The following is a 27,670-nucleotide window of genomic DNA, read 5'->3' on the forward strand; positions in this document are numbered from 1 at the left end:
ATGGAAGCTGAAGAGGAAGGGGCAAAAAAACTGTCAGAAGTAAACTTTGAAAACTTACCTCCCAACTACCATAATGAGTCCAACACGGAAACCAGAATTGGTAATAAAACTGTTCAGACTCATCAAGAAATTGATAAGGTACGAGAAAACATATATAGCAAGCTGCTGGTTCTTACACAACCTTTTCTTCAAAAATAAAACCAATTTTGCACATTTTGGGGAGAAATAAGATAATTTGGAGCATAAACTTTCCTGATGGTAATTACTTTGGGGGTTTATTGTATATTATTTGCTTGCCTAATCACTGTGTAGGGGCGTATTTCATAAAAGGCTAATATGAAATAGTAATTTATTTTGAAAAAAGTGCCTGCTAAAAATAGAACACAGGTACAGCTATTACATGGGATATAAAAGAATGACCGTCTCCTGCTCAGTTAGCTTCATTACAGTGACATTTTAAATGGATAAGGAGGTAGCCTTGTCATCTACTTTTTCCCCCCAGATTAGGATTTTATATGAGTGACAGCAAAATGGGAAAAAAGGAGGAGGTGGGTTAATTATTCCAGAATGTAGGACTGAGAGTAACAAAAGACTAATTAAAAAATGTAGTTTCATATTCTATTCTTCTTTTGCTATATCAGGTTACAGATAACAAAACTGGATCAACAGTTTTTTCTGAGACAGTTATTACATCTATAAAAGATGGAGAAAACAAAAGAAATCATGTAAGTGAACACATTTTTTCCTTTTGAAAATTAAACAAATACTTTGGCTTCATCATTCAGAAGAAGGTGATATAGTTCACCTAGTGAAATATCTGAATGCTGTAAAATACACAAAACCATTAGGTGTAAGCAGTCAAAAATGTTTTTGTTTTTGTTCTTGAATTAATTTAACTTAGCAACATCATGTTATGAATTGTAAGCAGAGTTTCAATGTTATGGTTAACTGAGGTGCTTGATCTGAATATTCGTCTGTCAAATGTAAATGTTGTACTCGAATAGCAAAGATAGCTACACAGCCCTTTCCAGTAACTGTGAATAAACCCTTAGTATAACTGCTTCATGTATGTCCTCTCAGTGCTTTTGGGTTTCATAAAAATATTGCTTTATAGACTTTTAACACTAGAAAATAAACCCCAAATTGTCTATCATGAGGAGTCTGTGGAACAATATATGGCTCTATTTGCTTTTCAGCCTAACCGAGTGATGCACAACTGGTTGTGAAATGTCACTTTGGGGAGGGGGAGAGGGATGGGACAATAAATCCCCCTCCCCTCCAGAAATACAGTTGTTTAAGGATTCTCAAAGAAGTTTAAAAGATCAAGAATATTCTTTACGTGAGTCTTGCAAACACAGGTACATTTGCTAAACATCAGTAGTCCCATGAGAAATTCGGCACGTACCACTACTTAGAACAACTGTTAGGTTTTCTTCAGTTATAGTCTTACCAAAATGGAATTTTTTTATGCTCTTATGAAGACAGGACTTGCCAGTGTTTCCTCTGATAGCTGGCTTCATCTGACTAATAGTTTGTGGTTTAATTTAGTTTAATATGCCCTGGCTTTTTTTGGAGTAACTTTCTTCCAGTTCTTTCACAGAAGAAGCTCTTTAACTATTTTATACAACATTAAAAAAAGAAAAAATTATGGTGGTAGTTCCTATTTTTAATGGATGTAAACCCTCAAATTAGTGCATCTTTTCTGCTAGTATCTTCCATGTTTTCCCTCTTTCAGCTCATATTTTTATACTGCTATTAAAGTTTGAGAATGTCAAGTAGCAAAATAAAGTTGCTTGTGTATGCTATACTTCTGATTTTTTTACTATTTTGCAAAGCTTATAGATTAAGTGGGAAGTCAAGGTACACAATAAATTGCAACTATTCTAAGCTACAGCTTGGTTTTATACAAAGTGTTAACATATTCCACGATGCTTTTAAATAATGAGATATGTGTAATGAAAGCAATCCAAATGTTTTTTTCAAGCAAGTATGGTCATCATCTTCAAACCCAGTGTACAAAGGCAAACTTTTCAACTTTCTTAGCAGTGGAACACAACACTGGTGGTGTTTCATAATGTATTTGCCTTACTTGTGGTGTCTAATCATTCTTCACAGCTGTAAAAAATATTTCTAAGTTAGCTTTCTCCAACGATCATACAAAGTTCCTTATAAGCTTCATATATCAAGTGACATTATCTGCATTTTCCTTATGGGAAGGTTGCCTCACTTACCAAGCCAACGCTGCATCCAGAACCAATACCATTATTAGTCTTCCAGCTAAAGAATTTGAGGGCTGAATACAAATTTTTGTCAAACTTCACGGTGGCAGTCTTTATTCAGTTACGAAGTAAGCATAATCAGAACTGATAATGTTAACTCCTAATAATTTAAATCCTGGGGTGCTTTTTTCATCAACATCCTTACTGCAGCAGCTGTAGAAACAAAACTACATTTGTTAATGTTTATTCCCCCTCTCACACTTATTTTGAACTTTCAGCATGCCCATGGTACAAAATTTAGAGGTTGCCAAGTTAGAGAAGAAGCTAAATGGGAAAAGCAGCCAACAGATGTATTTGGTTGTTATTTAAGGAGAGCGGGCAAACACGCATATATTCATTTGACTAAGAGATGCCTAACAGAAGTAAATCTGAAAATACTTGAAAACTTTTAACATTAAGGAGGAATATTAATTCCTTAGGATACTACAAGGGTGAAGAACTATTGTAGAAATAATGGCATGAGATTGAGAATTGGAAAATTACGGTTACAGCAAGAAAAACATGCTGCCAAGGAAAGATCTACCAAGTGGAAGAAAAATTTTGTCCAAATTAAGAAGCACTATTGCTTAGATCTGTAAACTTAAGACAAAAGTATTGGGAAAATGAGTTGCAGAAAACTTTGCACTGGCCCCTTAAGTGATTTTTATGTACATAAATTTTCATACTTGAAGTGTGGTGTGACATTGTGGGATGTCCCAGTCACTTTCCAGGCTGCAGGGTTCACAGACCACTGGATGGTGGAAGAGTAATTCTGCTTCTTTGCTGCTTATTTTAAATGTTAGCAACAAAGTAATACATGTATAGGTTTTGTATTCTCCAGGCAGTTAAAAATGGAAACCTTTTGAAATCTGTTTGGAGATTATCTCAGTGGATCTCTAAATACAGCTAGTATATGTATGCTGTTCTGTAATACATATCCTTAATAGCCATCAGTGATTCATCCTGCTGTGTAGTATAACGCAACAAGAGGTTTGTATAATTGTACCTGTAAGTATTGACAGTCATTTGAAAAGGCTGATACTGACATTTTCTTCTGGGGATGGAGAATTTGGTAGCAGAGGCTGAGGGAGCCAGCCATTGGGAATAGGACCTCTGTTCTGATGCTACTCCTGTAGCCTTCAGATTGGTGCCTCTTTAGAACAACAGGGGTTTTTTTTATTTTCAATCTGCCAAGTAAAAGAAATGGGCACATGCTATCCCACAAGCTTGACTTTTATGCTTGTAGGGAAACTGAATGCTGAAAAATAAACCTGTTTCATAGGTCTGGCTGAGCTTATAAAAGTTAAAGATTCCCACAGCTCCTGCACTTTAGGTACAAATTGGGTGGTAAATACAAGAATTCATCAAACACCTCAGCAAACCACCTGCTCTGAAATGTAAACTCTATATAATTTATTACTGCAGTAATTAGTAGTAACCGGAACCCTACAACCCTCAGTTCACATTTATGCTCTGAGCTGAGTTAAAAGCCACCGAAATCACTGAAAGTTTTTCCAGTGACATTTTTGGGCCTTGAGATGTGACACAAAAGCCTCACAGGTAGGCAAAGATGTGTCTTGCAACGGGTCTGTATTGCAATAATAAATCCGCATACTGGCTGGAAGGAAATTTGGCACTGGAGAAGAGGCTTCATGGGAAACAGGTTGTGTCTGCTTTTTAAGTCACAGCACCTGTGCCACCCCTATGTCCTCCTGCAAACAGGTACAAATACACATATGTATAGTACATATAAATATATACAGGTATATACAAATACATATAGTGCAGATACACTATTACAGAAACATAAGGCATAATCTTCCCCCCACACTTTTCCCTCTCAGGCAGTATTTCTTCTTAGCTTTGCATCACAAAAGTATTCTCTCTAGACTGTGTTCTTTGTTACTAAATGGCTCACTTGACAGTATTTTGATGGCCAGAAGACTATCAGTATTTTAAGTCTCCAGAAGAGGAACTGGGCTGCTTGCCATTTCTGGCAGCGCAGTCCAGTTCTTCAGAGGTGCTGCATTATTTGCAGGCGCCATTTACATTCCCAGACTAACACTCACTTTCTCAGATGTCAGTGAGGACTGACGGTCACCAGCATAGATGTCAGGCTTTGATCCAACAGCCTTAAATCATTAAAGAGGCCAAATACAGGCAAGAGGTAGCTGGATGTGCATGTTTTTATGTCTGTGCAGGGTTTTACATCCACTTGCTCCTGGGTTTAAGGCTCAAATATTCTATAATTTACTTCTCCGGGGAACATTAGTTAGCTTGCAAATTAATAGAGTAATTCCAGTAGTAAGCTCAAGTATAGAACACAGATAAAGTAACAGCACTCTTTGTTACCATATGAAAATCAAAATGTTTTCTGGCTTGTTGACTAGTCCTATTTCAATTGTGATACATTAGCCTAACCAATGAAAAGCAAGCATGAAAAATAAAAGGACACAAAATTGCTACTGGTAAGATTTGCTGCACAAAGATTAGTTGTGTTGCTTCTCAGTTGCATTCAGAGTAGTATTTTATATAAGCTCTCTCTTCTAATTCAAAGCTGGTGTACGTAAGATTTTTTTTCTTGTCTGTATTAATTTGATAAAAATAGCAACAGCTTCTCTTTAGCAAGTTTTGGGGGTTTTTTTCACAGTTTAATAGAAGTACATCTGGTTGCTTTCAATTCTCTTTCTTGAAAGAGATTTCTAAAGATGCTGATATCTAGGGAGGGTGTACCAGGGAACTGGAAGAGTATCATGCATTTCTCATTTGGCTTTGGCACTATAAAAAACATTCCTTTCTTTTGCCTGTCCTCGATGGTAGAGGCTCTTGAGGGCATGACTGCACCTTCTCATTAGTTACACAGTACAGGTCAAAGTTTCTTTGTCGGGGAGTAAGGAGAAGTGCCTTCACTGTGATTCTGTGCAAGGTGCTCGCTCTTTCTCTGCACACGTGTATGTGCCTGTATGCACACATGTATTTGGTACCCACCTTCTGCAAATACAGCAGCTGGTCAGTAGGTAATTTCAAACAGTCTCAAGTCCTTAGGAGAGAGGCCCCATGATACCAGGCCTTTATTTCCATGGTTAGAGGGTGGTGTTTGGATCCCTGTAGCTCTAGGCAGGAAGGACTGTATCACTGTGGAACTGCTTTTACAAGCTGACTTGGCAGCTTCTGGAAGTGACCAAGTCAGGTCACTGGTTTATCTGTAGAGATAGAATGGAGAGCATCCATTCTATCTTTAATGGGGTTCTATTTCCCTCTTTTCTAGAGAAAAATCTGTTTTAAATGGCTAAGCTGTAGCACTTCATAACGAAGCTTCCACTTCTCTGCAGATATCCAGAACTGCTAAAGTAAAACTGCTTGATTCCTATTTGAGCAACTTTTACATGCTTTCGCTAAGCGTATTCTGAGCTACATATACTGGACTTGCTCTCTTTGAGATTCATACTGCTCCAGGGAGAGGAGTTCCTACCAGTGCTGAAGAGAAAAGGAGCTTTGAAAATTCAGAAGGAAGCATTAATGGAATGGAAAGTGCAATTTTTCCATCAGCAGCACTGCAGGAGAGCAGCTGATGGCAGAGATTTGAACATGCAGCATCTTGGTGTTGACTTCTGCTCCCTTTGGCATGCTAGTATCTCAAGGAAGACACTTGTTTTGGACATCCCAGTCCTACATTTGGATCTAATTTTTTTGTTTCATTTTTCACAGAACTCTTAGTCCCTGGTGACTTGCACTCAGTAACCTTGAACTATCAGTAGACACACTAAGTGCATTCTTGGGTTGAAACCCTGGCCTCTGTCTAGGCAAAAATCCCGTAATAACTAAATCTGGTAGTTTTTATGTACTTAATAATTTGATTCATTAGCACTCTTAGTTTGCTTTTCTGTTAACTGTCCAGCCTGCTCTGTTGACGTAACTTGTTACATGAGTCATGTCTTGACTAGTACAGTTCTTTTCAAAAGATCCCACCCTTCAGGTAGTTCTTAGTGTAGGAGTAGGTAAGGCAGACTGTACTTCCTAGCTAATGCTCCAGGAGAGAATTAAGAGATCTGAATGAACTGCATCACTCTTTTTCAAGTTTATATACTAAACAATAACTTGAATAGATTATTACAGTTATAATATAGGCTAAAGCTTTCTGAAAAAAAATGCATGAGTGGCTTACAATGGCAATCAGTTACAAAAGTGAACCATAGTTTCATTAGCCTTTTGTAAGCAGAATACCTGCATGCTTTGCGCTCGCTTTTGTCACATTCAATTTATACTTTTTAAGTAGTGCATCTCAAGTGTTTGCAAGTCATACCTTACTTTTTAAAACAAAACACCTCTTGTAGGCTAGGTTCCATCCAGTCCCAATCAACCTAAATTCCTGCAGGAAAACTAATAGGCTTTTTTTTAATCTTACTGTGCGTGAAAAACTATTGCTTTTCACTAGCAAATCTACCCTCAGTTCTTTCAGTCTGTTGCACAACCTCTCCAAGGCAGTGTGATGTGTTTTGCCCTTCTGATGTTTTAAGTTTGCTAACCTGTCTGATGCTAGCCATCTGCTAGTCTACACTTACTCCACTGGAAAAGATAGGAAGTAGCCATGCAAACTGAAGCTAGATGTTGAGGTTTTTGAGCCCAGTTAGTGAAAGAGCATTCTGGTAGTGATCCTGAGAGGCCTGAATACCTGTGTCTTGTTTTGAAACAAGCAAATCTATCTCCTGGCTTGTTTTAGAGAGCCGGGGCTCTTCAGCCAGGCAGGGTTCAGACATTCTGAACATTTTACTGAAACCCCATTTTATTTTTCCTTTTCAGTTTCAGTCTTGGCAATGCAGAATATGAAGCTGTGGGGAAGGTACAAATAGCTCATGAGGATGAGTAGCTTGTGTTTGTTAGAGTAGAAAATTATGTGGAGAAGGGTGCAAAGGGAAAGAGGATGTAGCAAAGATGAGAAAAACTTTGCAATTAGTGTTTTGAATTGCTCTTATTAATCTGGAATACTTTTAGGTTATGAATCTTGTTGTAGAGCAAGGGACATATCCTTCTTGTATGAAAGGGGTGATGGAGTGTGTGCATACCCCTGAGTATTCATATCTAGCTCTATAAGCAACAAATGCTGCTTAGTGGTGCAAAAGCTATTAAGAGATTTAATTTAGCTCATGGGTGATAGGATGGCCTTATTGTCAGTCACAGTGTATCTCTAGGACCAAAGTTTTTACTGGTCATCTGATGTTCACTGGACTATAGCCAAAAAAATCTAAATGGTAGCCTTGATGAATGGAAAGACCTGACATAAGGAGTTTGAAAAACATGTGTCACCTCTGATCCTGTATGAAGAAAGTTCTCCGAGGAAGAAGGTGGGAAATCTCTGTAACGGCCAGCTGAGGCGTGTGTCATACAGCTCAGTGTCCACATCTTTATTTACTGAACTTAGTCCATTCTGAGTTGACTTGTTTTCTCAGAGAGAATGCTGTGTAGAAAGTTACGGATCCACACAGAGAATCGGGAATGGATAGTGTGTACAAACATGAGATGGTTTTGTAATACTATAGTGCTGCAATGGCCATGATGTGGAGAAAAGTGACACTGCAGTTTCCATGGTCTCAGATATCATGCTTGGTGACCCTGAACAAACAAGCAGGTGTAAACAGCTGCTAGACCTTATCAGAGTGAAGAGAAGCAAGGTGCCTTTTGCTGAGAGGTGAGGCAAACCAGGCAGGTGTTTCGGCTGAAAACACAACAACCAAAGGTCAGAGAACACAGATCATGATCACATTTTTTTTGTCTTAAATAGTGGCTTGGATTTACAGGCAAAGGGGTTACTCCTAATTAAAGGTATCAAATCCTGCTCTCGTTTGTATCAGTGGGAGTCTGAAGTAATACAGATAACTTTAGTAAATTTACTTTGCTAGTAACGAAAAAAATTTAAAAGAGCGACTAGGATTTCTTTCATATTTCCTGTTGGTCTAGCTTAGTGTAAGATTTTTTTCTGTCAAGTTAGGCAAACAAAACTGTGTAGTAGTAATTGATATTCTGAAAGTAACATTCTTCATTAGTAATTCAGGTGTATGCCTGTGTTTAGAATTATTTTAAAATTTTCCAGATCCTCATGTGCTATGATGTGGTATTTCTATTCCAGTGAAACTCCAAAGAAAAAGAATATTTTTATGCAAAATCAAGTTGGCTGAAGAACTGCCTCACCGTTTTTATCTATCTATCTGGACTGTTACACTTTGAGTAGCTAAATAGTGAAGGGAGAAAGATTTTCTTGGAATAAATTTCTCCTCACCAAAAATAAGCTATTACTGTAACACAGTCACAGTGCCTAGAATTGATTCAATATTCTAGGTGATTATGCTAGTGAAAACACAACACTAAACCAGTAAGTTTATCTCCAGAAGGCTACGAAACAGACTCAGTGCCCACCCACTGCTTCATCAATGTCCATCTGAGAGCCGTGCAGCACTTCCAAAGCTTACAGCATTCTTGTTAGTTGCGGAAATAAATTCTGAAGCTTTTTATCTGTGGGGAGGTATGCATCATGTTCAATTATCTGCTTCTTCCTTGTTTGCATATTGGTTAGTACAACTGTTCTGCAAACAAGGCATGGTAAAGGAGTAATGTAAATCAAAGAGTGTTTGTTTACCTTTTCCTTGGTTTTAGTTCAGTCTTCTCACACATAACATGCTGAATTTAGGGAACCAAGGTTGTCCAAATGTCTTTTACAGATCATGTCCAAGTTGTAAGGAGATATAAAAACAAATCACCGTGAATGCTTTTACTTTCTGCCTCTACTAGATCTACCTATTTATCCTAAGAGAAATTAAATGGTTTTTTATCTTCTCTGTAAGGTAACAGATACAGTCAGGAGAGCGAATCTTGTATGCGGGCTGGTGACAATTCTGTAATCTACTGATGTCTGTTAAGAGATCAGAGTATGGACTGTCTTTAGGCAGCAGTGGAAGTTCATCAGCAATGTTTCCTCTGGTCAGACCCATGTGGCAAAATTCATCACATGACAGGAAAAGCTTTAAGGCAAAAGAGAAATTTTTTCCACTGGTTTTGATTACATGGTTTAATCCATTGGCTCCAGCAGATACTTATTTGAGATTTTAGCTGAAACCATGTTATCTAATTAAGCAGTAAGCTTTAGCTGGTAGGGTAACAACATGTAGCAAAGGCTTTAGGAAATACAGGCTGTGGTACTGGATGTAAAGCATAAATGTTTTGTCTTTTTATTTTTTATTTCCATCTGTTATAATCTTAGAATGATTGAGGTACAAAAGATACAGATGAATGGACAAATCTGCAAATGACATCTGTTTTGTCATATATAAGGTGGCAGAATGGTATCAGTTCACGATGGCTGGGAGGTTGGCCCAGTATCACATAATTCCATATATGATGAGCCTAAGTCTTCTCTAACCTTTTCCTGGACTGTAGGAGGGGTAGATTCATCAAAATCAGTAGAATGACACTAGTTTTACACCAGTGAGTGAGAGGAGATCTGTGATTGCTGGGCCTTCTGTGCAGTTTTTTCTGGTCAGGAGGATGTGTGAGATGCTACTAATCCAGCTTGATGGTGTTTTGTGTTACAAGTTACTAAGGTAAACCATGGAAATTGAAGGAAAGTGGTGAACTGAACTCTGTTTCTGTTTAGTTCTGTTTCATCAAAGATTTGGCAAATGTGAGGAAAAAAAGCACTGTAGAATGGTGGCTTCAAATTTATTCCCTTGAGAAATGCATTTCTCTGTCAGCTAAGTAAGTCTCACTTTGTCCTTCCTCCCATCTGATTCAAAAACAGCATTGTGGCATCTTTTGAGGCGTGTCTGCCTGACCTTTTGAGGGACTGAGTCACTTGGACAGTTAGCACTGAGGAATACCACACCAGTGAATGCATTAGCTGTCAAATCATGGGTGTTCACCACTGCAGCTTATAGAGAGAACCTCCCTCCAACTTTTCTACCTGTCCCAATTCATACCTTAATAACAAGTCCACTTCTCCCTTCCAATTAGTAATATATCATAATATAGCATAACTGGTAAAAAGATACACAGGATGGGAGTTTTGGATTTGTTTACTTGTTATTCTGTCTGGAAATGACTCAGAGCCGCTTCTGTGAATTTGCATCACATGAGGAATCCCTCAAACTTGTTCCCTTAGAAAGTCCACACATCCCAGGAGGAGGAAGAAGCATCTTACGGCATGTAGAGAGGCTGACATCATGGTGTCAGGCACAGGGAACCTTAGTGGTCTTTCTGTGTCTAAGATATTTCATAGCCATCAGCAAGGGAAAGTTTTGGTCCCCTACTAGGTGTTTGTCTTGGACTTCATACATGGTAAAAATCTGTAATACATTCACATTCTTATGTCATTTTTTGGAAAGACATAAAGAGTATGCTGAAGACCCTTTTTAATTTCTCCTTCATTGGAGTTTGTTTAGAAAATTGAATGAATATTCATGAATAGTCATCATCTCATGTTGCTGCTACCCTCTAGACACATGATTTCAGACAGAGAATTAAATTAAGGAAAAAAAAAAGGTCTCTATTGTAATCCCAACAAATGCCCCAAAGAGGAGGTCTGGAAGAAGCCTCAAAAAGTCAGCATCTACAACCCAGATGCCTACTCCATCCTTAGGCAGACATTCATCTCACCTGTTCTCAAAATCCTCAAGTGCTGGAGGTGATTTATTCCCATGCTTTTCTGTGCTCACTCTAAACTCTCTATTGCTGTAATTTAAACCCCTTCTTCTTCCATCTGCAGCTCATGGAAAATAAATTATTCCCTTTCCTGTACAGCAACAGCAGTCTCCCACATTGTCAACTCTGCTATAGGCAAAATCAATTGCAGATGAATTCTTAGCCATGTATTTCTGTTCTAGTATTATTATCTTTGGCTGACACCTTAAACACAGTAAATAAGTCTATTGAAACTGTAAACTACCAAAAAATTATATCATATAATAACAAAGCACATGAGATTCAAGGTTTGAAATAAGTTCTGTGAGGGACTGGGCACAGGTTGGCATCTTACTCTCAGTGTGCTACTCTTAATTTAGTGATTAACATTAGCAAGCAGCTATTAAGTACAGAAATCTTCTTTTCAACTGTTTTTTTGCACAGCTGTTTCACATCCTTGCTGTGTACAGCTACTCTGGGTTGTTTTGTTTTTATAAATTTTAAAAATTTACATAGTTTGGTAGTGAATCATGGAAACTTTGTAGCTGCCAATTGTAGAGAAAAGAGATGCCTGCATTAAAATTCAGCCCCTGGACACACCATTACATGAAAGCTGTATCTTAATATGATTACTGACTACTTAGAAATACTGGCACTTTAGAGCTTTGTAGCACAGTTTTACAGTGTTTCCGTAACTGTTACTGTACCTCAAGACATTTAGAATAAAACCCAAGATCTGTTAGACCACAATGTTTTAGATACATCTTCAGATTATCAAAGGTCAAAGAATTGTTGTTCTCCAATTCATAGAGCCACAGGTAGATTAGTTTCTCTATTAAGACAATTAATTGCAAAATAATTAGGAAAACTTTGTTTATAAACATGCATAACTATTTTGACGTCATTTGATAATCTCATACTGCGTGAAAAAGCTTTTCTTAACATGAAGCAATTAAACATGGAGCACATGGCTATTGGTTTGGGGTCTCAGATTCAGAATTGCTACCATCCCTCTGCCTATGGTACACCTGACAAACAGGAGAAAAGAAGAGAAATTTCATGTTATAACCTGTCCTGCCTGCTCTGGGGCAAATGTGTGGGATGAGATGAGACTTCAGCTATTTCAGTCACTGCAATATGTAGCCCTATATATATATATGTATATATATATATATATGGCTGTATACACATATATATATGTATGTATGTTTATATACATATACACAGACATTTGCTCCTTTCTTAGTTGGATAGCTCTTAGTTTCCAGACTAAGTTAATTACCGGTCAGATTATAATTTGTGGGGTTTTTCTGCTAAATTTGAACAGTTCTTCTAGTGTGTCTCCTCTGATACCATTGCAAAACAGACTGAAATAAGTACTTTGCACTGTGTTTCCCACTCAGGGGCATTTGCAGAGGCTGTAGTCTTGCCAGGATCAGATTATTACATTGCTTACTGAGGAAAACAGGGTGTGATGGAAGAAAATAAAGTGACTGCTTCTGCAGAGTGACCTGCCGTGAAATTATTACATGACATACAGAGATTTTGACCATGCGTGAACAGAACATGATCTGATAGAGCATCTAGGCTTCATTTTTCTCATTATCCTGAGGCATTTGTCAGGAATCTTTTATTTTTTGCTTTGGTGTGTAGTTTCTTCTTTCATTGAAGTCTCAGTTCCTTGAAGCTGTAGATAATACGACATTTTATTTATTTTTTTTTTGACCTGGAACATTAACTGCATAAGAGCCTGATCAGTAACAGGATTGCTGTATTTGCGGTGAGAATAAGCAGATGGTGTAGAAAGGGGTGGATTTCTTAGACTAGCTCTGGTGGCAGGCAGTTTATCGGGTGACTACAACCTGCCTCAATTAATCCCCTCGACTTTTTGACAGCATGCTAAGGCTAAAGTAGCTATGTTGCTTTTGGTACCTAAAGCCAAGCTCAAGTGCCTTTGGGCCATCTTCAGTTATGTCATGCAGGCATATTTTGCATTAATTCACATTGCATCATGTGGAGAGCCAGAAATTAAGTTCTTCCAATGAAAATGTTTCTGTTTTCTTGGCAGGAGAAAAGGAAACAGGTGAGATTAGTTCTATGGAGAAGTTCAAGACAAAACTGAGGGAGTCACTTGTATTTTCCTATTTATTAGTTTTGAGCTCAGAACTCACATTCCTGTTGAACAGCCACACAAATAGCTGACTTTCCCACATAGCACTGGGATGTGACTAATACCATAGCTTGCAACTCACGTCTGCTCTTTTTAGTATGTCTTTTTTTAACAGTAGTCTTTATTTTTATGAGTGCTATGTACTTGGCAGGACAGCAGTAAGAGGTTTGCTCTGCTGGAAAGTATTACAGAGGTTTTGAGGTATTTCAAGGCAAATTAATTCATATCTCATTAAAGACAAATGCATTATGTGCCCTGTCTAGACAACTAAGAGATTAGGAACTGGAATGCTACTGCAATTCAAACTATGGTAGTAGTTTCCTTAAACCAATATTCCATTCTATGTAATTCTGCCATTTTTCTAATACATATAGTACATGTAGGATATAAAACAGTTTTTATGCTTTTTTTTCCTGACTGCTCAGCAGTTTTTGCCATCTGCTGCAGTAGTGGAGACCAGCCCTATGTGAAATGACTTGTAGAAATTAAAACAAAACCTGGAAGGGGATATGTAAACAGAGAAGTAAATATTAGCTCTTAGAAGTGCTAATTGCTAAGAAATGTCAGTTTCAACGTGGACAAGTGGTTTTGCTAGAACACTTCAGCTATGGCTGAAATGATCATTGTCTCACAGATACAGTTGGGTGAGCTCTGGAACTGTTTGGGTAGGATCTGTACCTACCATTTATGGAGGTTAACATTGAGTTTTACTTGAGTTACAGGTTTTTGAAAAGGAAATTTCTTGATATCAGGAGCTTTTAAGAAACATGTAAAGGGGCTTTTTGTTCAGAGAAGCTTTTGAAGCATAGTTGTCCCAGTAGACTGTGAGAGGTGCCCCCCTGCATTTCCAAGGTTGTTACTAAAAATAATTTTCTAATGGTTGCACCAGCTGCTTTTGTAGCAGTGTTTCCTGTGTTGTGTACCTGCTGGCAAAACTTCCTTACCTCCCTGAAATCAGTGAATTTTGCCTCTATACTTTATGGCTTGTGAACTTGAAATCCATAGAGGGTTAGGAATGAACACTTTTGGAATGGCTGTTTTGGCTTACAGCTGTACAGACAGTGCCAAGGCAAAAAAATAAAAGCCTGCCTCTCCTTCAGCTGTTACCCAGTTTCAAAAGGTTTGTAGTCACAAACTGCAACTGGATCAGAATAAGCCGGCAAACTGGGCCATATAGCTTACACAAGGAGGGGAAAGGTGGTTCTCCTATTTGAATCCCACTTACTGTTCTCATGTCAGAGCAGTCAGTGACCTTGGCAGACAACTGCTACAGAGTTTCTCCACTACAGCTGCCCCTTACCCACGGGGGCATTTTCTGTCCCATATACCCTCCCCCCCCTTGGCGTTCAGGATCTGGCTTTGACAGATGTATTAATCACCATTGAAAAGTTGTATATAAAGTCATCAACAGTGCCTTCCTCTGCTTTCTTGGGTTCTAAGCTGAAGTGTAAAGAGCCCAGAAGGAAAGGAAAGCTCATTCCAGACAGTCATTTGCCTGTCCCTGACGAATATTGGCTGAAGCTATGAATAGTGAAGAGAGAGTTGTTTAAAGTTATCTTTGAAGAAGGACTTTTTGAGAATGTGGGAGGTCGGTAGTCTACACTTAGGGTGTTAATTAGGAATTAAGGTGAAAAAGAGCAAAGCAAAATGAGCATGATTCCAGTACATACTAATATCACCAGCGAAACCGAGTATTAAAAATATTACCATAGTGAGGTACAGAAACCAGATGAACATTGCAAACGAAAGTGGGTTTCTATGTGAAAGTAGGTTAACTCTGGTCTTGTAGTTCTGCTTTCATAACTTGAACAGAGAAACTCTTTGCTTCTCCCTCTTTATCCTTAGTGTTTTGTATGGGCAGAGGATAATGTGGTCCACACTACAGTTGGCTACACTCCACCAGTCGAGTCCAGTCTGCCAAAATAGCCCGTGCCTTCTAGGTCGAAGAAGTTGACCATAGCTCCATGCTGTTGGGTGGCGTGTGAAAATTGTCGTATCACGTTGAAAGAAAACTTTTTCTTCTGTGCCTTTCCATGTATATGTAAACATTCAGCCAAAAGGAAAGTAGTGTTGTCAAAACCTGTTACACCAGTTCTGACTTGTACACTCCTGCGTCATCCCGCCCTCAGGAATCAGTTTCAGTTTTCTGGTAGTTGCGGTACTACCATACTTCACTATCACTAACAGCAGTCAGTCACTTTTTAATTTTTTTTATTCTTAAGTGTGGAGACTAACCATTCTTTAGGAAAGCAAACGATAGCTTGGCATAATCTGCCAAAGACAAGAAAATTGAAGCTTCTTTCAGCAGCAGTTGTTTTAGGGTTTTAATATACAGAGAAACTTTTCAACGAGTTTCAGGTTTGTTTTTTTTTTTTTTTTCCCCCCTGTTAGTTTTGGAACAGATCCTAACCCCCAAATTGCTTTCAGGTGTTGCAGGATATTCACTGCAGAGTGCAATATTATAAGAGCCCACAGGATGCTGAGTATGTACTTACAGGTACATAGCATGCTTTTTCCATCCTGGTTTCTGCTGTTTATGGGTCCTAGTATAGCCATTAATAAATAGGCAATACTGCTTTCATTCTGCATTATTCTCTAGCGCTTCTCAAACAGCATATTCCTTTGCTGCTACATTAAATTAACTGGTATAACATCGTAACGGATTTGAGAGAGATGTACACCATTATAAGTGTAGCTAATTCTGCCTTTAAGCTATCTGCTCAACTTCTATGCTCTGCTGCATGTCAGAAGCCAGCACCCCCTCTCCTCAGTTTACACAGTTGAGCCTGCAAGGACAAAATATTCTGAGAAATAACTTAGTTTGCAGAATTCCAGAAAAAAATGGATTGTTCAGAATCTGTTGCAGTTGATGAAGATGTTTAGGTTTGCTCCTTGTCCAGCAACTGTTGTGTCTCAAGGTAGCCTGATTAGAAAAGGTCTGTAGCCTGATTAAATAAATAAATAAGAAAAAAGAGAGAAAAAAAAGATTAATGGTTACACATCTGCATGTGTAAGCATTACTGAGTTCTGCATTGACTATGGATTATAATACCTGGGTGAAGGAAGTTGGTTTGGAGTGTGGCACAAAATTTCACAGAGAGCATATGAAAGCAAGCTTTTTCCATGCCAGGAAAGAAAACTGTGAAGGGATTTTTTCCCCAACTGAAAACCCTCATAAAACTGGAAGTCTGAACTGGTGGGACACAATTCAGTAAGAGGGGAAAAAGAAGTTTTTTGGTGGGGGACTCATTAGTGCAGGAGAAAGCAGCGACTGGAGAATTGCAACTTTGGTGTTAGGTGGTTTTAGAGCTAGAGAGAGAGTTATTCCATGAGCTTAGAAACGCTTATAGCAAGATTTCTCCTCTGTGGAGAGGGACAATTGGAAAAACTGACTACACTGAGACCTGGCTGGTTGCCTGAAAGTGGATGGAACAGGAATGAAAGAGTATAGTTTATTCTGAGTATGGTTTATACAGAGGGATTCATAAAAGAAGCTGACAAAGCTACAGACAGAAAATTGGCCAGAAAGAGCATGGCTGCTGAAGAGAAGTGGCTAACTGCTAACTTGGAACCACAAAACCTCAAACATACTATATAACATTTGGATTTTGACCCGCCTGATTATGTAGCAACACAAAAGCAAACAAGCGGAACACACACTGTACTGGAATAATGAAGCAGCAAAAAAATTATGATAATTTATAGCAGCCTAGACCCAGTGATACTAATGTCTTAAAACAGCTGAAATGACTGCTTCTTAATTATAAATGTATAACCTGAATATCATGTCACTGACTTGAAAAGAATCAGGCTCCAGACTGTGTTTGGCTTTTGTTCTATGTTCTGGGTAATCAAACTGTTTGAAAACATCTCAGATGGCTGAAACGGTAACTTAGATGAGGCATTGCTCTTCATGCTGAGCAGCCTTGTCTCACACAGGGCAAGAAGCTTCCATAGGGTTTAATCTGGAGAAGATCTGAAGACAGCATAGCTGTTTCACAATTTAATCTTTTCCTCTTTCAGTGATGATCGTAATTTAAGAGCTTCATTTAAACTTCTCGCTGAGCTAATTTTCAGCCCAGCTGAAACACAAAACCCAACTGGCATGGAGTGGAAGAAGTCAGCAGTTTGGGGAGAAATTATCTAAAAAAGTAGAAATAGAAAATTAAAAACTTAGTGGAAACTTCCAATAAAGGTTGCACAGATGACAGTTGATCTGCTCCAGCAAGTGAGATTAACATCTGCCAAAGAGCAGTGAAGTGGTTTCTTCAGAGAATTCAGGGATTTTTGTATAATTCCTTTTCTTTTCTTTTTTTTTTTTTAATTGACTAATAGCAAAAAGATGGCATCAACTTTATGATGGTATAAACCAATGATGGAGTACACGCAACACAGTGCTATGAGTTATTCTTCTGTTGGCTAGATTGTTTCCAGCCTGGAGAAAACAGGAGAACAGGGTTAATCATGTGTTTTTTAAGAGGTAACCGTTAGATGGGAAGAGGAAACACTCCCTCCCTGTAACCAGATACTTCAGGGGTACACAAACATATACGCTTACTCTCTGTATTATCCTCGCTGCCGTGCCTGCAGAGTTGTATTCTGGGAAGAATTTCTGACCAGTTTGTACGTTCACCCTGTGCAGCATGAAAGAAAGGTGAGCCATCTCTACCACAGTGCTTGTGTGACCTCTGGGTGAAGAAACTTTAGTCTGAGTCTGTGATTCAGATGGAAACTCAGGTGTCCCTCTCACATGAACATTTTTGTTAAGGCCATGAAATGATTCCAGGTTTGAAAAGCTAAACATGTGCTCAAGCACCTTGCTAGCTTGAGGCCTACTCTAGCGTCTTAGCTGGGCAGCAAAGGCTGATGCATTAGGGAACTGTGGGGCTTTTTTTTCCCTAGGATGTATGTGGCTCTTCAATACTTGTCAATCTTAAATTAGCGTTCAAACATGTCTGCTGAATACTTATGTGCATCAAACAAGGGGGGGAAACATTGAGTTTGTTACGTGCATTTCAAAAGCATGTGATGTGGAAATTCCATTCTTCGACAGGCTAGGGTGTTACTAAATGTAAATTAGATCCATTGACAGCAGGGAGATGCCAGAGGAATGATGTAGGCTGAGAATCTGCTCTTGCATATTTTGCAATATTCAAATTAAATTAAAGTAAGGATTTAAAATTTACACGTGTAGGTATTTAGACATTTGCAGCTGTGAGCTTGCAGATGATGGGCTATGGTGATAGGTACATGGTGATAAGTACATGAGAGGCATGCTGTCAACAAGAAAAGGAAATCAAATGGTGTATGACATCTACTGCTTCCCAGAAGTACTGGCTGTAAGGTAGTGCTGCTGTTACCATAAAGTCCCAGGAATGTTTAACATTACCAGTCCTGTGGAAAGAAGCACTGTGTTTTTCAGCGTAGAAGCTGTTGCCAACAAAAATGCTCAGGCAGTGCAAAGATTGCCTGAGAAGAATTTGTCTGCCCCTTGCAAAGGCGAGCAGAGGAACAGTTAAAATGAAAAGGAAACATATTTCCCTTCTCCCTTAGGGCTGTCCTTGCTGGCTTAGGGAAGCTAACCATGCTGCGGAGTTTCTGAGGTCAGCACTAATGTTGCTGGGGAAGAGGAGGGAGGACAGTGTAAAGCTACTTGGCCTGGGGTCAAGAAAGCCGTTGCAGAATGGTCTCCCACAGAGCATAAAGATACTCTTGGCTGCTGCAGCTGCTGTAGCGCAGCCTCTTTCCTTCGGTCTTGCCCCCCATCTGAAAAAACAGCCAACAACTAATGAGTCACAATTGTACTCTAATACAAGTAGAATAGATGTAATACAGATGTAATACGGTCTTCAATGCCCCCCGCCCCCCCCACCCCCCAACAAACCAAAAAGCCTGCAGAACAAGATAATTTATTTTCTTGAGGTTGCTGGTATCAGTGTTTATACAAGAAGTGAAGCCACCTAACACTTTGAGGCCACAATATTTAGGTATGCCAGGGAGATAGCATTGTTCTATTACAGAACTGTGGTTGCATGAAGAACTGAAGCAAGCTTTTTTTCTTGGTTCCCAAATAAGAAATACAATCAATCGAGACCTTCTGGTATTTCAAGAAGAGGTATGGATTTCTGTCACACAGTGGCAAATTACACTTTTATCCTTTTCTTCAGGAGTGTATCATTGACGAAGACTGTGAAACAGGGAAATACTGCCAATTCTCCACCTTTGAATACAAGTGTCAGCTCTGTAAAACCCAGCATACAGTAAGTCCTGATTGAGATATGATTTTATGTGGTCTTTAGAAACTCAGTATACAAGTTATTGTTGCTAATGTCAGCAAGTCAAAATTGACAGAAAACAAGATGCAAAGCTTTCTGCATGAGGTTCAAAAATGGATGTGTATAGTGTTTTGGGTTGGGTTTTTTTTGTGCCTGTTAACACAACTAAGTTTTACGGTTTCTGTTCTCATATGCTTTAAAACCTGCACTCTGCTCCTCCTGACTCAAGCTTGACTTGTTAGGTGGCCTAAGGGCAGCGTAAAGTGACACATTGTAGGTTGCCAGTGGAATGGGCAAAGAGGAAATACTGTGCCAGCTCCTAAGGCTCAGCTGATAGTTGATCATTTCCAGCTCTTGATTCAGAAAGAGAATTGCAGCAGCCTGCACTCTTCCCTTCATTGACAACTTGTACAACGCTGTAGTGCAATTGTTACTGTAAATGATCCTCTTACATGGATCATTTACATTATTTGAATCTGTGAACCTCAGGAAGCAGTAAATTCCTGTCTTTTGAGCTAAAAGATAAATGTTCTTGGTAGTAGCTATGGTTAATTATCTTCTGTAGGTGACAGGTGCCTGAGAAGTTCAGGCTTTTTCTGTGGTGAAAATCCAGTTTAAGAGCAGTCTGTTGAAAAAGGTCTTTTATCTGACTGTCCCTTTTCATCTAAGTTCTGCTGATGGCCCCTTGTGAAACAAATTCATTCCTCAAAGCATTTGCAGACAGTTAAGTCTACAAGCAAGCAAACCTTGCTGTAAAGTCATGTAATCAATAGGAATATTATAATCTAAAAGCACCAGGCTGTTCCTGAAATGATTTAAATACTTGTCTTGATAACTTCAGGGAGCTCTATTGACTTCAGTGGACTGAATGCTTGCTTAAACACAAGTCCTGAATACATGCTCAAGTATCACTAAGAAAGCTTACTCTTCATATTTTAGAAAATGTTAAACTGATAATTTTTCATGTTAACATGGAATAATTAAAAATCAAGATTGGGATGACCTAACACCTATTCCTCCCCCTCCCCCTTCTTTGCAGTCCTCAGTAGAACATTTGTAGGATGAAGAAAGTAAAAACTGGGTCCTAGCTACACTCCTGGTGTAAAGTGAGCTCAGACTGAAGGTGGTGGGATCAATTCCCCGACCTAGAACCCCCCCAGTTACAAAACATTTTTCTTTTTAATTAGCAGGTCTTAACAGTGCTAGCATAGTCCTACTTCTTGCCCTGTGTTAAGCACTTCCTGCGGGATTCCCTGGAAAAGAAATTACGATTTTGTATGGTTGTCCAGGCAGGGCTTTACACAGACAGAAAAAAGCTGTTAAGACGCTGACCTACTACGAATCTTTAAGATGTTAATCAAACTACCTAAAAAAAGGAACAAAGTGACACACCGCTTGTATTAGGTTGATTTATTAGGTGCGTATAGTTGAAACACTGGGACAATTGCCATACAAAGCTACCTTTAGCTAGAGGTTTGCATTTCTGATTTTCAAAGAGAAATTTTTTTCAAAGAGTTTTTTTTTTTCAAAGATTCTTGGTTACAAATGAGGTCTGGTTCTTATTACATCTGAAAACTGGATTTTAGTAAGATTTCTTTGCTTTGCTCTTTGAAAGTAATCCCTCTGAACAAACTGTAAATTCCTGACAGCATTTAACAATGGAAAAAAATCAGTAATGTTTTCCGTTGATAAGGTTTCATTTATTAATTTTTGTTTTCCTTGATTGCAAAAGGCTGTCCTGAAATCCATATTACACTGTAGGATGTCTGGCTGCTGATCAATTTTCATGTAAATGCTAAAATAAGAATTCAGGTTTTGTAAGATTGAAAGTATAATAGTACAGAAAGAGTGCTGTTACCCTGCTGTGGAGGTTCCTGTCTGGCAAATAGTTCTATGTATACTTAAAGTTGAGAACCTAAGCAGTTCTGTTTAAACAGTGGGAATATGACGTGTATATTTAAAGCATCTATATGCAGTTGTCTAATTCTATGCTTAGCTGTCTGTTGATATAGGTAATTAGTGCTAGAGTGACAGTTTTGTCATGTGCTTTTTCCATGTGCAAGCATTGCTCACGGGATGTTGAATGCTGTGGAGACCAGCTTTGCGTTTGGGGTGAGTGCAGGAAATCCACTTCAAAAGGAGAGAATGGCACCATTTGTGAGAACCAACATGACTGCAACCCTGGAATGTGCTGTGCTTTTCAGAAAGGTAGAGAGGTTTTGCTTTTTATCCTATTGATTTTATACTACAGGAGTGTTAATATTTAGCTCTTTTGCCCAGGTGAAGTGGTTAAATCTCTACAGAACCAATAGGTCATTCTCCCTTGGCCTGTGGAGCGCACCGTGTTAACTTCATTATAAAACTTTAATAGAATTAGGAGTGAGAAACAGTTTGATAGGGGTGCACAATGGTGAAAGAAAAGCCTATTGCACGCTAGAGATGAGACCAGCATGAGAAGCACAAAAAACCTACTGTTTCTAAAGGAGAGTCTCAGACATTTAAAAGTAGCAGAGCTCTGTCTCAAATTGTCACCCAACAGAGCAAAAATAAGATAATTAAAAATGTACAAAATAAATTATTGAGATTACTGAAAGTGGCTTTTCCTTCATATCAGCAAGCAGGCCATCAGAATCAGACTGCAGATACATTTCATACTCTGAGTTTTGTATGAGCCTTCCAGGGCACCACGCTATGCAATACTGACCAGACAGCCAAGATATGCAGAGGAACTATGTTCCAGATTATGTTGTCAGTCCACGTGGGAATGTGAAACTTAATTTACAGAAGGGAGGAGGAGAAGGCATCAGGCTTGAAATCAGTCTTAAATCCTGCCTGGTCAGGGCCCAACTTCTTCACTGTTTTATACCCACTAGTTCCTCACTGCTTTTAGCATAGTTCACCTTAATTTTGTAGTGATGGGATACAATTCCAACCATCTTTCTACACCAGGTAGATACTTCTCTAGATAGCTTTTTTCCTGGCTCTTGCTATAGCAAGAGGTGACCTTGTACCTTCACTGATAGTTGGGCTGCCTGTCCCACCTCAGTCTGCTGGTGGATTGGGCTATGAGGGCATTTCAGGAAAACAAAGGAGAAAGCTCAAACACCATTTAGAGGCAAGCGGGGCTGCTCGGCTTTTCCTTGTTAATTTTCAGCATTACATAGTGGACCTTCGATGTTAAGTAAGTTCGATTTCAGCAAGTTTTGGTTAAAGCAGGGTTTTTTTTCCCCCCCTTCATCAGGTTTCTGCCTAAAGCATTTACAGGTTTTGCCAAGCTCTATCCGAGATTTCTTTGTACTCTGATTCTGAAATGAGACAGAAAGAGCACTTTTAATAAACGCCTATTACTTTCACTGTGCAGGACTTTGAATCTCTGCTCATGCTGCAAAGATTAGTAAATCAGTGATTTACATCCATTGGTGTTTGTTGCACTAGGCTAGTCTACTGTGAGGGTAATACTGCTTCTGTAGCCCCGATTTCCTACAGGATCCAAACAAGCTGTGTCTTCATGATGACTATTTCAGCTGCATAAGACATTCACACTAATTTGAGTATAAGTTAGTGCTTGCCTTGAAATGAAATTTAGTAAAAACCTATAACTCAGGAAGGAACAATAGAATAGATAAGGATATTGATGGAATGCTATTATTAAAACTTTGAATAGAGCTATTGATTAATAGCAATGGATTTTTATTCTCTACAGTTGTCTGCTTTAGCAGTGCTTTAGGGTTTTTCAGGTTAGGCCTAACCTCTAGGCCTTTCTCATCACTAGAGGAGATTGTCCTAATAAAGATTGGACTGTCTTTACCTGTGTATTTTTTATATAAAACTGTACTAAACTATGGAGCATTCGGTGCTTAAGATATAATCTGTTTTGGAATTAGGAATCGGTAAGTCATATACATTAAAGCATATGTATGTGTCTGTGTATACACACACATATATTCATTTTGACCAAGCTTGTTTTAAAAACTTAAATTCTGAACTCTTTACATATTTTATGTTGCTATACCGCAAACAATGAGGCAAATGAAGACGAGGAGGAAGGGAGGTTTGATAGGAACATCTGGAAGAGCTGAATTCAAGACTGACACTATAAGTTATTAGCATCAGGACAACCCAAACGACGTATCCTTCTAAATAATTTCTTACACAAGTTGAAATTCACCCCTGTGCAGAAACAAGGGTGCCAAGCCCCAAATGCCATCAGACAGCTTTGCCTTTTGTAAAATTATTGTAACAAATTAAATGGCTGAGTAGTAGTTCTTGTAACCTCGTTATTTAGTCTCTGAACGATTGCTCTGTATTTCTAACCTCTGTGAATAGAATAAATAGGAAAAATAACAGAGTTCTAAAATATAGAGATATCTCTCTATTCAGATTTTAAACCATTAATGGTATGCATTGCAAAGGATTCACTGTAATGTTAGTTTTCTTGGTTTTAGAACAGTCTTTCAAATCCCCAAGGGATGGAGTTGTGCAATACTACTGTATTGACAGTTGTCTCTTTGTGAAGAGCAAGGAGTTGATCTTGCTCATTAAGCATAAACTTCAAATGTCTTACTCCCACCTAGTGGAAAGAACATTAAGTTATGGCTCTCTAATATGTAAGGGGACTTAAAAAGAGGTCAAGTCTGTCTTTTTGTCTTGCGTGTAGACTTAAAGATTAGATGATCTTGGTTTAGCAGACAGTTAATGACTTCTCATAAAATTAATGTACTCTGGCATGCAGAACTACTGTTCCCTGTGTGCACGCCATTGCCTGAAGAAGGTGAACCCTGCCATGATCCTTCAAACAGACTTCTCAACCTGATCACCTGGGAACTGGAACCTGATGGAGTACTTGAGCGATGCCCATGTGCAAGTGGCTTGATCTGCCAACCTCAGAGGTAAAGCTCAAAACCAAGCAAGCAAGCTGCTTGAAATTTTTGAAGGGTCTCTTTCTGTAGGAAATAGATGCAGAACTTGCAGATTCTTCCACACTAGGAAGTGTTTTGACAGCTTTTCTCATCAGTAGCATGGAAACTTTCTCAAACTTGCTTTTTCCCACACAGATGTGCCTAATTGAGTTTCGCAACACCTTAATCCAGTGTGAATTAAGTTTGTGTATCAGGCTGGTACTGCTTTTTAATCAATCAGAAAGTACTAACAGCTGTTGAGCTGTATCACTCCAATTCAATTCTCTACATACAGCTCTTGTCCACCAACTTTCTATGTTAGATTGGGCTTCTGTTAGATGTTTTGCTTGCTTTCATATGTAAGACACATTAAAGACATTTTAATACATGCAGTAAGTATAAACAAGTATATATATTAAAAAAAGATATCTTTGCTTGCACTTTCCTTCCATTTCAAACTAATCTGAGAAGCCAGTTTCCCTACAGCTGACTTAAGATCTGCTGTTGAGACTTGAAACACTTCTTACTGTGCAGACTTCTTCAGTATCAAATTTCATAGAACAGGAAGAAGGCTGACTCCGTATTTTTGGCTAGAAGCTAAAACTTTTAATATACCATGCCTTTAATTATTCTTTAAAAGGACAGTTATTTGCATTATCAGCAATTTCATTGGGAGAAAGATAATTTCAGTTTTGCACTAAAACATGCAAATAAGCATGTTTAAAGCATAGACAAGCATTTCTAAAAATGCTTATCTATGAAATAAGCTCTCCAAGTTCGTTCCTACACTACCATTTTCATTATATTAACTTTCAACAAGACAGCATAGCTGTGATAGAGATGTAGGTTGATATTTCTTTCTTCTTCTGTGTCCAACTCTTTCTACGTTTTTTTCATGCATGGTAAGTAATTGGATAACATTTTGTTTCATAAATGTGACCTAAGGAAGCAAGCGGAGTTGATCCCATCCTTTCAGCACCAAAATTTTAGTTAATGTGCAAGTACCATTAACCTCAGGGAAGGTAAGTCAGCAAGTCATGTCTAGTAAGAAGGAAAATGTTTCAGATGAGGATATAGAAACACAGAAATGAATTAGGGTGTAGTATCACTGAACTGTCCAGCTATAGTCACAAGAATTATTTATCTGTTTAGGGTGACCACAAATACAGTAATACTGTGCATACCACCTGCCCATGACTCGCATGGACGTAAGATAAAGCTGCTTCTGTGGATTTACATGGTGAATTTGAAGATTCAGATAACTTTTTATTAAAAGAAACAGCCCATCTCTGCTTGAGATGGCCCTTGGCTAAATATTACTAGTGAGCGATAAACACTGAAACTATCAGATTATATCCTAGAGAATGCGGGGATAGTCTGCCCAGAAATGGAAGTCTTTGAACTCCTAGAAAGCAGAACATAGAAGAATTCAAAATGTACACAAAATAAGATTCAGGTGCATCTTTCGTTCATTTACCCTCTGTTTCCAGTGAAAGAGGCTGCAGCTTTAAGCAGTTGTTGAGGGGTGCCTGGCACAAGCAGTGGTCACCTTGCACTCTGTCACAACGACCTGTAGCCCTGTTCTGTCCCATGCAGTGCGAGAGCGAGCGGATGCACCATGATCAAGTTCTATTCCTGCCTCCTGTCAACAAATATAAATTGTTCTTGTTCCCTTTTAGAGTTCCTACAACAAATGTGGGATGTTTGTTTGCAGGCAACTGAAGCCACTTTTCAAAACAGAGAGAGCAGCAAATACAGCTATTACACTATTCTATTTAGAACCAAATATATAATGCTCACAGTTTTCTCAACTCTACAGGCATTTTTTCTGCATTCCTTTTAAGATGGAATATGTTTCTTAACTTGGCATTATGACATGAACAGAAAGGACTACTCACCATGATTGCTTGTGGTAGAAGGGCCAGACTGTGCTGAGGTCCGCTGCCATCCTGTGTCCCAGTATCGAACATTTTTTGCTATTAGGATCTTTGTTCTAGCTCCCTATGTGGAAATCTCATCTTTAGCTCTCCAGCTGTCAAGCATGTAAAAATCAGATGTTTATGAAGTCAGCTATGGTAGATCTAGCAGTATTACGTATTTAACATGCTTTCATGTGAGGAGGGAATGAAGAATTTTATTAAGGAACTAGCAAAAGAACGTGAAAAGATGTACTGTGTGACCAGATGTCTCTCTTTTTCCAACAGCCACAGCACTACATCTGTGTGTGAACTGTCTGCCAATGAAACCAGGAATAATGAAAAAGAAGATCCCGTCATCATGGATGAGATGCCATTTCTCAGCTTGATACCCAGAGATATTCTTTCTGATTATGAAGAAAGCAGTGTCATTCAGGAAGTGCGTAAAGAATTAGAAAGTCTGGAGGACCAAGCAGGTTTGAAGCCTGAGCCTGACTCAGCTCAAGACCTGTTCTTGGGAGATGAAATTTAAAGTCCAAACACCAGACAGTTTAGTTAGTTATTTCTAGAAATTTTTGTCTAGTGTCCTGCTTATATAAACCCTAAACACATACTGCTGGATAGAAGTGCAATAAACAAAGTCTTCAATGAGCATCCTTTTCTGTGCACCAAACCTGCATGTTCAGATTATTGTTGAATTCATTCAATCTTTGGACCAAACCTTCTGTCAAAGACAAATGAGAAATAGATCAGTGTTTCTCCTGGATTAGTACCTTCCCCTTGTACGTTAGAAATAAACTTATCAGTACTTGTACTCATTAAAAAATACACGTAAGCATCAGTAATCTTAAGTTATTAGTGACTGTAGAAGTGACTTTTGAGTTCGTATGTTTGGAATCGTTTCTTTTTCTAGGGTAAGAACCATCTACTTTGGACTGTTCTAGTCATTGGTTTTAAGCAATTTTTTATTTTTTCTTTAGAAAATATAATCAGTGAAGCTGCAACATACAGATTCTGGGTGTCAAGTGCCCCCCCCCCCCCGCACATTGTGGAAGGATGGAAAAGATAAAGGATGCTTACCCTTCTAGACGAATATACCCACAGTGCTGCTTTTCAGCTGTGTACAATGGATGCCACCTGTCCTGCAGAAGCCCTCGGTGTAACCTAAGAACTGGTGTTCCACAGCTAGAGTCTCCCTTGAGTCTTATACTTTCATACACAATAGTCGTTGGCCTCCCCCACTACATAAAGGGCATACTATCAAAAAAAAACCGGCTACATTTTCCATATAAATAACAAATAGTGTGTACATACTTATAGCCATGTAACGCATTGGTTTCTATATAGGAACTTTTGACTTCACTGTTCAGGGCGCTCTCTTTCAAGGGCAAAATACCCTATTTAAAATTGCAGAACAAACAGCTCAATGGGCTGATTACAAAGAATTTGTATTCTCTGTTGTACGCTGCATATGGAAGTATCAATA

The 27,670-nt window shown here is 38.7% G+C and overlaps 1 protein-coding gene across 1 annotated transcript in view; it reads left to right on the top strand.

Annotated features, from left to right (window-relative positions):
- DKK3 (dickkopf Wnt signaling pathway inhibitor 3) overlaps positions 1–26,836 on the top strand; it is a 29,252-nt gene extending 2,416 nt beyond the window's left edge. Inside the window, exons 2-7 of the mRNA XM_075502130.1 lie at positions 1–138; positions 642–725; positions 19,263–19,355; positions 21,434–21,578; positions 24,103–24,259; positions 26,473–26,836. Of these exons, the coding sequence (XP_075358245.1) occupies positions 1–138; positions 642–725; positions 19,263–19,355; positions 21,434–21,578; positions 24,103–24,259; positions 26,473–26,716 (861 nt within the window). The 3' untranslated portion in view covers positions 26,717–26,836. The remainder of the gene's footprint in view (positions 139–641; positions 726–19,262; positions 19,356–21,433; positions 21,579–24,102; positions 24,260–26,472) is intronic.
- The last annotated feature ends 834 nt before the right edge of the window (positions 26,837–27,670 follow it).

This window comes from Mycteria americana, chromosome 5 (genome assembly GCF_035582795.1).
Source record: "Mycteria americana isolate JAX WOST 10 ecotype Jacksonville Zoo and Gardens chromosome 5, USCA_MyAme_1.0, whole genome shotgun sequence".
Lineage (NCBI taxonomy): Eukaryota > Metazoa > Chordata > Aves > Ciconiiformes > Ciconiidae > Mycteria > Mycteria americana.